This window comes from Sander lucioperca, chromosome 2, assembly GCF_008315115.2.
Source record: "Sander lucioperca isolate FBNREF2018 chromosome 2, SLUC_FBN_1.2, whole genome shotgun sequence".
Lineage (NCBI taxonomy): Eukaryota > Metazoa > Chordata > Actinopteri > Perciformes > Percidae > Sander > Sander lucioperca.
Window position 1 is genome coordinate 31,639,063 of NC_050174.1, and position 12,131 is coordinate 31,651,193.

General features: G+C 42.0%; 1 protein-coding gene and 1 long non-coding RNA gene across 5 annotated transcripts in view; one reads left to right on the forward strand and one right to left on the reverse strand.

The window, feature by feature from the left end:
* abca2 (ATP-binding cassette, sub-family A (ABC1), member 2) overlaps window positions 1-12,131 on the reverse strand; it is a 206,323-nt gene that overhangs the window by 110,545 nt on the left and 83,647 nt on the right. For all 3 annotated transcript variants that reach the window (XR_004896101.1, XM_031300882.2, XM_031300881.2), the window contains one exon: window positions 10,124-10,320. Coding sequence is in view for 2 of the 3 variants with exons in the window: in XM_031300882.2 (XP_031156742.1) it covers window positions 10,124-10,320 (197 nt within the window). In the remaining variant the exon portion in view is untranslated. The remainder of the gene's footprint in view (window positions 1-10,123; window positions 10,321-12,131) is intronic.
* Window positions 5,799-9,295, forward strand: LOC116050680. 2 transcript variants are annotated; one of them, XR_004896121.1, is made up of 4 exons: window positions 5,799-5,856; window positions 5,964-6,061; window positions 6,154-6,252; window positions 8,961-9,295. It is a non-coding gene; the product is annotated as an uncharacterized LOC116050680 (long non-coding RNA). The 2 variants fall into 2 exon arrangements; XR_004105130.1 differs by lacking the exon at window positions 8,961-9,295 and having other exon boundaries at window positions 6,154-6,262.

Here is a 12,131-nt window from a genome sequence, read left to right on the forward strand (position 1 = left end):
AAACACACAGAACAGAAGAGAATGTGGAATTAGTAGTTAATTTATTATTAGTGAATAAAATTATTTGCCAACTAATGTGGTCAGGGCTCAAGATGCTGCCTACAGGACAGATGACACACTGAACCAGTTCTTTGCACGCTTTGAAACACAGAACAACAGAGTGGGGGGCCAAAGGAGGAGCCAGCACCATCAAGTGAAATCCACTCTGAAGAAAATAAACATCTCCAAAGCAGCAGAACCTGGGTGTTGGGTCTTGCACTGACCAAGTAACAGGAGTGTTTACTTAGTGTTGCAGCCCCATCCCTCTGGAACACCCTCCCTGCAGATATCCGAAATGCTACATCGCTGGACATATTTAAAAAAAACTCCTGAAACACCACCTGTTTACCACATCTTACAACCTCTAATTCTGTAAAGTGTCCTTGGGTTTCTTGAAAGGCGCTATATAAACATTATTATTATTATTATTATTATTATTATTATTATTATATGTTAGGATGCAATTCATTGACTTCAGCTCTGCCTTTAACACAGTAATCCCACTGTAAACTGGTACACAAACTGAGCATTTTTGGATTAACAATCTCACTATGTTCATAGATTATGGATTTTCTTAATCAAAGACCACAAAATGTCAGGTTGAGCAACCAGACATCTTCAACCATCATCTTGAACACAGGTGTGCTGCATGGATGTCTCAGTCCAGCACTCTTCACCCTCTTCACTTAATGTTATGGTTTTGGTGTTTTGTCTTATTTTGGTAGTCTGTTTTTCTGTTTTGTATTTTGCTCCATTTCCTGTTTTATTTTGACTGTCTGGTTTTCTGTCTTGTCTTGTTTTACTTCCTGTCTTTTTGTTTTTCCCGCTCTTGTGATTGCCTGATGTTTTTCACCTGTTTCCCAGCCCTTGTGTCACCTGCCTCTTGTTACCTCGTTACCCTCTGAATTTAGTCTTTGTGTTCCCCTTGTCCTGTGTCAGATCATTGTGTTTTGTCTCCAGTTTGTTTGTCTTCCCGGTTTGTGTTAGAGTTTCTGTTTTACTTGGACTTTATTTTTGGATTACCGTTTTTGCCTGCTTGTTTCTAGGACTCCTTTGGTTTTTGTGCATTTTTTGAGTTTATTAAATCATCAAAACTATCCTCAGCTTCCGCCTCTGCTTTTTGGGTCCGTATTTCTCCAGTCATCCATGACAGAATGATCTGACCATTGGATCCAGCAGAGTGGCTTCTTTCTTCAGTGGGTGCCCAGTTTTTGCTTTTTTCCTATCTACTGTTTGCTGCTTCCTTATGGACCTGGAAATATGGAACCTGCACAGTCTATGTCAGATGAACTTTATAACTTAATTTGTGACCTTATCGAGCTTAAAACGATGTGGAAGGAGACTGACAGTGATAGTCAGAAGGAGGCAATTCTGTCGTTTGCTCGTGTTAAGGTGTCAGAAAAGCCCTGGTTAAAGGACTCTATTCCAAACTGGGTTACACGTTTCTTTTCCACTCCAGCTCATCAATCTGCTAAGGGGTGGTGTTCTTCCAAGCCTGCTAAATCCACCAACGCTCCTCTTCTAACTGGCGTGCAGCTCTCCAGAGCCCGAGCTGACGTGCAGCCGTTCAGAGTCTTCGAAGACCGCTCTTCAAGAGTCTTCGATGGCCGCTCTTCAAGAGTCTTCGATGACCGCTCTTCAAGAGACGTTCAGCCATCCAGAGTTTTCGATTACGATTCTTCAAGAGTCGTCGATTACCGCTCTCCCAGAGTCTACGTCGACTGACCTCCCAGAGTCTACGTCGACTGATCTCCCAGAGTCTACATCGACCGCTCTCCCCGAATGTTCATTTACTGACGCTCCTGAGACTTTGCCGGTCTCCGGTGCCCCAGAGACTGCCTCAGAGGCTTTGCCGGTCTCCAGCATCCCAGAGACTGACCTAGTGACTATGCCGGTCTCCGGCGCCCCAGAGACAGCACCTGTAACTGTGCCGTTCTCCGGCAACCCTGTGACTTTGCCGGTCTCCAGTGTCTCTGAGACTGTGCCGTTCCCCGGCGCCCAAGAGTCTGCGCTGTTCCCCGGCGTCTCAAAGACTTTGCCGGTCCCCAGCATCCCAGAGACTCCAGTCCCCAGTGTTTTGTCGCCTTCGCCGCCTCAGAGTCCTTGATGTCCTCGATGTCCTGCTACTACTTATTTTGGTAGTCGGTTTTGTATTTTGCTCCATTTCCTGTTTTATTTTGACGGTCTGGTTTTCTGTCTTGTCTTGTTTTACTTCCAGTCTTTTGGTTTTTCCCGCTCTTGTGATTGCCTGATGTTTTTCATCTGTTTCCCAGCCCTTGTGTCACCTGCCTCTTGTTACCTCGTTACCCTCTGTATTTAGTCTTTGTGTTCCCCTTGTCCTGTGTCAGATCATTGTGTTTTGTCTATTTCAGTTTGTTTGTCTTCCCGGTTCGTGTTAGAGTTTCTGTTTTACTTGGACTTTATTTTTGGATTCCCGTTTTTGCCTGCTTGTTTCCAGGACTCCTTTGGTTTTTGTGCATTTTTTTTTTTGAGTTTATTAAATCATCAAAACTATCCTCAGTTTCTGCCTCTGCTTTTTGGGTCCGCATTTCTCCAGCCTTCCATGACACTTACAACTGCACTCCCATTTGCGCATCCAACACTATAGTGAAGTTTGCAGATGACACCATAGTAGTGAGGCTCATTATAAAGGAAGAGGTCTGGCTGGGTGGTGTTTAGACAATAACCTGAGGCCTGTACTACAAATCAAGATCAACATGTCCTGGATTTCTTTCAGTTATCCGGCTTCACCAAACCTAACAACCGCGGTCCCGCATAAGCTGTATCACGACGCTGGTTAACAACTAGTTAAATCAACCCAGGGCTTCCCAATCCAGCGGCGTGCACGTTCACATAAAAGAGGCGGTGTTTGCGCAGCATGACCAATCGCATCATCATCGCAACATCTACCAGAGCCGCATATTTTACATAAGAAGAGCAAACTATAATTCTACATAAATATGAAGAACACAGACACGGTTTTACAGGCAAAATGCAGGAAGGAAAGCTGGCATAAAAAGCCGACGCTGTTTTGCGTAAATCACAACGCTTATCCTATCAATATCACTTCCAGTGGTGTAGTCTATGTGATAGCTCCAGGATGTCTATATACCCACTTAAAAATGCCATTGAAACATTGAACATTGAACCCGATAACAACTAATCCACCTTCGTAGTACAGAAAACCCTGGGTTGAACCTGAAGTTAGCTCGTTAATGCCAAAGAACGCAGGTGGCAAAAAAACATATCCAGGTTCATTATGACATTTATAAAGAGAGACTTCACATTTATAATTTGGAAATGAGAACTGCAAGTCGGTCTTTCTCTGACATTATCGGCAAAAACAAAGTCTAACAAACCCTTTAGTGTCAGTCGCATTTGAACTTTTATCCAACAAGGCCTGCAATGAAGTTGTCTCCTCCTTTACTGACAAAAATCCAGAAAATTATATCAGGTATAGGAAATGTGTTGTCTCTGCTGTGTCCACGTAAAACCAATTCAAATATCATGACACAACTTTATGCAATCAACCATAAAAAAATAAAAAATAAATTATACAACATCTGAAATCCTCCTCCTGCTGCCTTTATATTTTGCTAAAAGGCTTTTAAATTGTTTCAAATAGTTTGGCTTCCGATCTTCTACGGATTGTTGCAGTCTTCAAGCCACTTTTAAAAAAGAACATTCTAGACACATCACTAATAAGCAATTATAGGCCCATATCAAACCAGTCTTCCAGTCAGGTTTTCGACCACAACACAGCACTGAGACTGCTCTTGTTAAGGTCTTCATTGACATCTACTTAAATACAGACAATGCCAAAATTGCTTGATCACAGTGCTGCATTTGACATGGTCGACCACAACATATTACTAGACCGATTGAAAAACTGGGTTGGACTTTCTGGCACTGTAGTAAAGTGGTTTGAATCCTACTTAGACAACAGGGACTACTTTGTGTCTATAGGTTTCTACAGATCCGAGTGGACAGATGACATGCAGAGTTCCCCAAGGCTCCATTTTGGGCCCTCTTCTATTTAACATCTACATGCTTCCACTGGCTCAGATTATGGAAAACAACGAAATAAATTACATTAATTATGTGTTTTATATGGATGGACCATTCAATAAAATGAAAATATTCTACATGACTTGCACATCAGACATTTACCCAAAATTCTGCCTGACAGATTTGGTATCTTTGGAAACTTTGGGATCCACACTAGAATATTAAAGTTCTGTGGGTTTGAACAATGATTGCCTTTACAGCAGGAGTTTGCACTAACTGACCCACAGCTGCCTGAGTGAGGCTTAAGCATTCACTGCATGAAAAGTGGGATTTTCATCAGTAAGCGGCACTGTAGATTGTCGTGGAAGTTCAGCTTTACGACTGCACACGGCAATTTGCAGGCAACACCGCCGTGAATTGTTGGAAATTGATGCGGGCCTTGCTTGGCAGTTGGCCCCCCCATGACACCCCTCCCCCTAATTCTAGGAGAGGCTTTAACATGTAAATGAAAATGCTGTGAGCATTACAAATGCAAATCAGGGTAGCAGTGGGAGTTTTACCCCAGGTGACATTTTTCTAAAAGGTATTAACTTCATTTTAAGAAAATCTCTAGTATAAATAGATCAGGTTCAGTATAGCCTAATTATATACTCTTAAGTTATAGCTTGAATTGATTTATTTAATGAAAGTATAAATTTAATTACTGTGTATGTCATTAGCAATGGCCAATGTTATCTTACAAAACAAATTTAAATTTAAAACAATTGATTTCAACAATTAGTTTTAATCAGGCTTTGCCACAAAGGTAAAATGTGCATTCCTAGAGCTCAACCACTGTGCATAGTGGCATGACTACAGTGACCTTTTCTTTGGTCTTGCTTTAAGATGTTATTGCGCAAGTTTCCTGGCTTCATTCCCATCTGGACAGACATTTTTTTGGAAAGCCAAATTCAGCACCATATTCAGATGTCCATGGCATATGAAGCTGTAGGCTCTGCTGAAATTGCCTCATAATCTGGACTTCAATTTTCCTATTGTTGTTATTAAACTTTCCCAGTATTCCATTAAAACGCTCAAATGAAAAACACCAAAAAGAATAAACTGGTCCGTAATCTAAGTCAATGGCAATTTTTGTAGTCGACGTGTCGTTTTACTATTGACCCCTATTTATTTTTGGTCTCCTGTCTCAAACGGCTCACTGTAATTCACCTCCACACCAGTCTGTGCGCTGTGCGCGCCCTGCTGGTTAATCTGCTATCCTCTTTCTTCCCCCTCCCCCCGCCTTCACTGCTTTGATTTGAAAAATGTCCGAATCAAGTCCGAGAATTAGAACAAAAGCTTCCAAAGTATGGGAGTATTTCAGGCCAACTGGTAAAAGAGTAGTGTGTACACTCACGGGAGCACAACCATGATGCACGAGCACCTAAAAAGTAAACACACAGGAGTTGTTCAAGATGCGCCCACAGAAAAGGAAAAGACAGCATAAGTATATGATTATTAATGAAACAGCGAGCTAGTCTGTACTGTTTATTAATTCTTGAGAAGTACAATGACTGTCTTTGGATCTTAAACAGGCTACTTAGACTTTGGCAGTAATGTTTTAAACCCCGCCATGCACGCAACTGTAAACACGAGCAGCATAGCTGCGTGCCTGCCTGCTTTCAGTGCAATTCATTATTAGGCAGAGCTAAGCGGGGCCAGTGTAAATTGCTTTATAAAAAGTGTAATCTGATCTTGTAATTTACAGGAAACAGTACGCCGTCTTCACAACTCAGAAACAAATTGTAGGCACTACGAACCGGAGCAAGGGTAAGATTTAAAGAATATGCTTTCATTGAATGCATTTCATTCATTCTGCTGTATAAGGACATAGATACGTTAATAGATACCGATCTTAACCGTACATTTTTTTACAGACTAACCTCGCCTCATAACGAGGCCGTGACCTCCTATTTGCTCGGAGCTATGTCCGCAAGTCCAGATTTACGTGATGCTGATAATGACGCCATTGTGTGTAAGTAACTTTTACTGTTTTATCCTTCCTTGTTTAATTTTACTGTGACTTACGTTTTTTTTATTCATACCACACATTTAATTGTTTTCCAGCTGCCTATAAGACATATTACAAGACAGCACGCAGGAGCTTCAGGTATAAACAACCAGATCTGGCATCGTGGGCAGAAGCTGTGAAGAGTTCAGCTTGGAGTCGGTTGAGTATGGAGCTAAAAGAGTCTCAATAAAGATAAATGCACACACTACATTCACATATGCACACACAGGATTCATACATGCACACACATGATTCATAAATACACACACAGGATACACAAATGCGCACAAAATTCACAAATACACACAAAATTCAGAAATGCAAACAACATTTACAAATGCACACAAGATTCAGAAATGCACAGGACAAGATTCAGAAATGTATTTCTGATGCACACACAAATATATCTTGATTTACAAACTGCTTGCGGTCTGTGAACTTCACTGCATTTGTGTGTGAATTTTGAGACTGCCCTGACTTGGCTCGATACACAAATACCTTTTTTTAAACAGGGAATGTTCTGCAACCAATCAGATATCTCCCTTGTTTTAGCCAATCACAAGAACGCACCCCACGTGGGGGATTGTTTACTTATAAGCCAATCACATGAACGCGTAATGTGGTGTAGGAGTCATGAGGGGCTTTCCGACCGGAGGGATTTTTGCAGTTCTTAGAACTAAATGTTCCTAGAACAATTTTTTCGTCGTGTTCCGACAGGAAAAATTTGGGGATTTTTAAGTTCCTCTGGCCTCAGTTTTTTTAGCTCCTACTTCAGAGCAAGGTCTTTTCCCTTTTCCCTTTTCCTAGGTGTACTTGATTGGTCGAACTTATAAGTCACACCCACTGCCAACTCGGAACTTGCAGACAGAGCAACAACCAACAACGGAACATTTTTAACAATTTTCACCATCTTATTCATCATTAAATTCCCTTCTGACAACATTTTAGGCGAGAAATCAACTATGTAGAGGTCAAATATGGGCCGTTTTACGAAAATTGATGGCTAATTGCAAATTTTGTCCGACTGTGTGTTGGGAGTTCAGCGGCCGGTGCTGCCTGTGTTGCTGCCTCGCCGCCCGGCCTGCCTTCCTTCACAGACCCCGGCCTGCTGGGAGGTAGATGGAGCTCCGTCACGGCTGGCAGCCCACGGCACTCCAAACCCGCGCAAAGTTTTTTGAGTTAATGGACTACCAAACGCCACTGCCCTGACAGAGCTCCAGGGCCTGCAGCTCCCCTCTTCCTGCTAAATGGCCGGTGTGTGTGAGTGAGAGCGCGGTCAGCGAGCTTGTTACGCCCGCAATCTCTTACCACAGGTTCCAGTTAATCTCATAATGGATATGTGTGTTGAGTTATTTAAACAAACAATCATGGAAATAAACGCCTCTTGTCCGCGAGTCTCACTGATAGAGCTGAGGCTGGATGGAGCTCTATCAATGAGAGCTAGCTAGCCTCCTCTTAGACCTCTGAAACGAAACCCTTAGATGTTCTATAAGTGGCATGACGAAATTCAAACTGTACATATACGAAAATGATGCCGAAAGTGTAGCAACGATCTTTCCCATAGCATTAAATGGGACACATAGCTAGCCTAGCTAGCAGCTCCTCCTAAGGATACCCCTAATGTTCACAAAAATGCATTAAATTGAAATCGGACACCATAGTTAGCTTTATAAGACCTTGGGGTAGATGTTCTATAAGTGGCATGACGAAATTCAAACTGTAAATATACGAAAATTATGCCGAAAGTGTAGCAACGATCTTTCCCATAGGATTAAATGGGACACATAGCTAGCCTAGCTAGCAGCTCCTCCTAGGGAGAACCCTATTGTTCACAAAAATGCATTAAATTGAAATTGGACACTATAGTTAGCTTTATAAGACCTTGGGGTAGATGTTCTGTAAGTGGCATGACGAAATTCAAACTGTAAATATACGAAAATTATGCCGAAAGTGTAGCAACGATCTTTCCCATAGGATTAAATAGGACACATAGCTAGCCTAGCTAGCAGCTCCTCCTAAGGAGACCCCTAATGTTCACAAAAATGCATTAAATTGAAATTGGACACACCATAGTTAGCTTTATAAGACCTTGGGGTAGCTATTTTATAAGTGACGTGACGAAATTCAAACTGTAAATATACGAAAGTTATGCCGGCAGCTGGCAGCCAGCCAGCTCCGGAGCTCCGCGGAGCCCCGAGCCCCAGTCGTCCAATAACTGAAAAACAGTGACTTTCACTGGGTATGGAGTTTGCCGCTTTCTCGTCAGACTGTGTGGAGCTCCTAAAGTTGAGCAAAACATTACGTGAATTACTACGAGAATGGATGACTCCACCCACATTCATATAGCGCTGTGTGAACGCGTTCATGCGATTGGCACGTGGGGTGCGTTCTTGTGATTGGCTAAAACAAGGGAGATATCTGATTGGTTGTAGATCATTCCCTGTTTAAAAAAAGGCATTTGTGTGTCGAGCCAAGTCAGGGCAGTCTCAAAATTCACACACAAATGCAGTGAAGTTCACAGACCGCAAGCAGTTTGTAAATCAAGATATATTTGTGTGTGCATCAGAAATACATTTCTGAATCTTGTCCTGTGCATTTCTGAATCTTGTGTGCATTTGTAAATGTTGTTTGCATTTCTGAATTTTGTGAGCATTTCTGAATTTTGTGTGCATTTATGAATTTTGTATGCATTTGTGAATCTTCTGTGCTTTTTACATTTTGTGTGTGTATTTGTGAATTTTGTGCGCATTTGTGTATCCTGTGTGTGTATTTATGAATCGTGTGTGCATGTATGAATCCTGTGTGTGCATATGTGAATGTAGTCTGTGCATTTATCTTTATTGAGACTCTTTTAGCTCCATAGTTGAGAAGAAAAGAGGGTAAGATTAGATTAGATCCGTTTTTGGTCAATGTGAATATTTTTCAGGTGCATTCATAGATTTGTTGTGTCCATAAGCAGTGCATCGCGCAGTACTGATTGTCTTTATTGATTGATTTTACAGCTGCTGGAAGCGACTGTGCTGGCTGCGGGTGAAGTGGACATTTGGAAGTGCGCCACTATAGACCTGATGATCCGAAATACAGGGCAACGCACCACAGACGTCTGCAAAATGGACCAAATTCAGACAGAATGCCGCCAGTTACCAACAGCTCTGAGGCGGCCGTGGCAGGCAGACAGTTGACGGTGCTGTAGGATTTGTGAGTGTGGGAGATTTGTTGTGTGTGTTGTGTGCTGTGTGTCTCCTATGCTTTGTACATAGTTTTTTTCTGATTGCGTTTGTGTTTTGTGTTAATAAAGCTCTATCTTTGAATAAACAGCACGTTCCTGGCAAATCATTTTCCTTAGGATAACAATGACATGAATATACAACATAGCATATCATATGAATATATGAATATATATTTTATTATTATTATTATGACCCAGGGTGACCAATAGCCTAACCCGTGACAGACCTGCCAACCAATCACGAGTGATTTTTCTTGTTTAAAAGTAGTGGTTTCATCCAATACTGAGTGAGGAAATTCAAGCCAGGCCATTCTCTGGCCAGGCGCGGTGTCGCTGCTATTCATATGCTAATTAGAGCCATTCACACCTCCGCGGGAGCTCTCCACATACGTCATGGTTCGTTTCCGTCAATATGTGGCACAGATGAACGTGAGTTCACAGGCTGTAAATTGTCGTTAACTGCCAATAATTAGGGGGATTTCCGGGAATTTCTGGCCGTTTACGGGGACGGAAATCTAACTTTTCATGCAGTGATTTTTTTTTAATGACAGCCTTTCCTAAGGGATTACATTACCAGACATGTTAACTCAGGTTGGTAAGATATGTATGACATGGTTTAGGTAAATCTTCAATATGCCCAACCATACTCTAGAATGCTGGAAAAAGTGAATGTGCCAGTTTGACAATGTTTTTATAATACCTCTGCTTGAAATATTCTTTAAACATTTCTTATTACTGTTTATTAAATAACAGAAGACCATAAACAAGACAAAAGGTTTTTGGGTGTGTCTGTGTACCTGGAACAGCCTCTCGAAGCAGCCCTTCTTGACGGCCTCGGAGGGCAGGACGTAGGACAGCTCAGTGTTGGAATCGGACACCAGCAGACAGGACGCCACAAACTGGCAAATAAACTGGGTGACGCGAGCTTCTGAGCAAAGTGACAGAGAGGAGGATAGAGACAGAGACGGAGGAGGCTGCAGCTGGCTACCCTGTCCTGAAGGATGAAAGGAACCGCACAACATGATGGATGGATGGATGGATGGATGGATGGATGGATAGAACAGGGGAGGACAGGATGGTTCAAGGGAAATAGAGAAGAGTGACACAGGTAAGGAAAAGACAAAGAAAACAGTGCTGTCAGTAAAAAAACACAAAGAACAGATGAATTTAGGAGAGACTTGAAAGAGAATAGGAGGTGAGGCGCACAATGTTAGTAACAAGATGAGACAGGTTATATATTACATACATATTATTTCATTTAAGTATGTAATATGACATGCTGCTTTTTGGATGCTTTTATATAGGCCTTAGTGGTCCCCTAAATACTGTATCTAAAGTCTCTTTCCCAAAATTCAGCCTTGGTGCAGAATTACAGCCACTAGAGCCAGCCCACAATGAGTTTTACTTAGGATGCTTTTGAGGAGGAGAGAGGGGGGGCAAGGTGGAGGGTGGGGGCGTGGCCTTGACCAACTGCCACTTTGCTTGTTTTCAAGCCATGATGTCTCTCGCTTTCTCATGGGCGGGCCAAATTTTCTGGGTGGGCAAAGCAGAGAAAGGGGAGGTAACCTTGCTCCTTATGACCTCATAAGAAGGAGATTCCAGAGCGGCCCATCTGAGCTTTCATTTTCTCAAAGGCAGAGCAGGATACCCAGGGCTCGGTTTACATCTATCGCCATTTCTAGCCACTGGGGGACCATAGGCTGGCTAGGGGAACTCATATTAATGTTAAAAAACCTCATAAAGTGAAATTTTCATGCCATGGGACCTTTAAGTCACATAAAGCTGATGTGTAACTTTACATTTTAGATGGTGTAACAAGAACATTCTGGACTGCCGATGGAAAATGTAACAAATAACAAGCAATACAGGTGTCACTAAAAACACCGACATGTTCACATTCTTTTTTTTTTTTTTTTTTTTTTTAACCTGTCTTGCCCCGCAGCCTGGTATACAGTATGAGGAGCTGAATACCTTGTTGTGCCAAACAGATTTTACTTTAACAAGAGAGTTTTAATATACTCCTTTGTTTTATTATTTATTTAGTTATGTTATGATTTGTCACCGGGCCGGACAGGGGGACAGAAATGGGGATGGGGGGCACAAACACCACACAAACCACAAACCACAGAGAAGGGACCATACCTGCAAGAGAACGGGGATGGGGGGTGGGGACAACAGAAAAGGAAAACAACAATTGCACAAAGCAACGGAACCTGCAAGAGAACAGGGAGGGGGGCTTGGGGCGGAGAAAGACAAACAAACAAACAAACAAACAACAACAAAATGACAAAGAGACAGCCAGCCGAACAACAGCAGTAAACAACTGATATAAGAAAACAACTGAGGGAAAATGAAAAGGAGGAACAGTCAAGCAAAATAAATAAACATCGCACAGCCATGAGAACTAGAATAATAATATATTTAAATAAATAACTTAATGAAAAGCATAAAGAGTAGTTTTACCTGTTGATAACCATGGACAACCTAAATTTGTTTGTGTGTGTGTCTATGTGTGTGTCTGTGTGTATGTCTATGGGTGAGTGTATGTGTCTATGTGTGAGTATGTGTGTCTATGTGTGTGTCTATGCGTGGGTGAATGTGTGTGTGTGTGTGTGTGTGTGTGTGTGTGTGTTCACATTCTTGACCTTATTACTTGTCCTGAAGAATCCATAGTACAAAGTGCTCACTGACATTGTGTGTGAAAATGATTGATGCCTGATGATTGGGGTATATGACGCAGCCAGGCGACCAATGTCAATGTCTGTTCTAGATGGATTTTGAAATAAACCAATACCTATTTTGCAT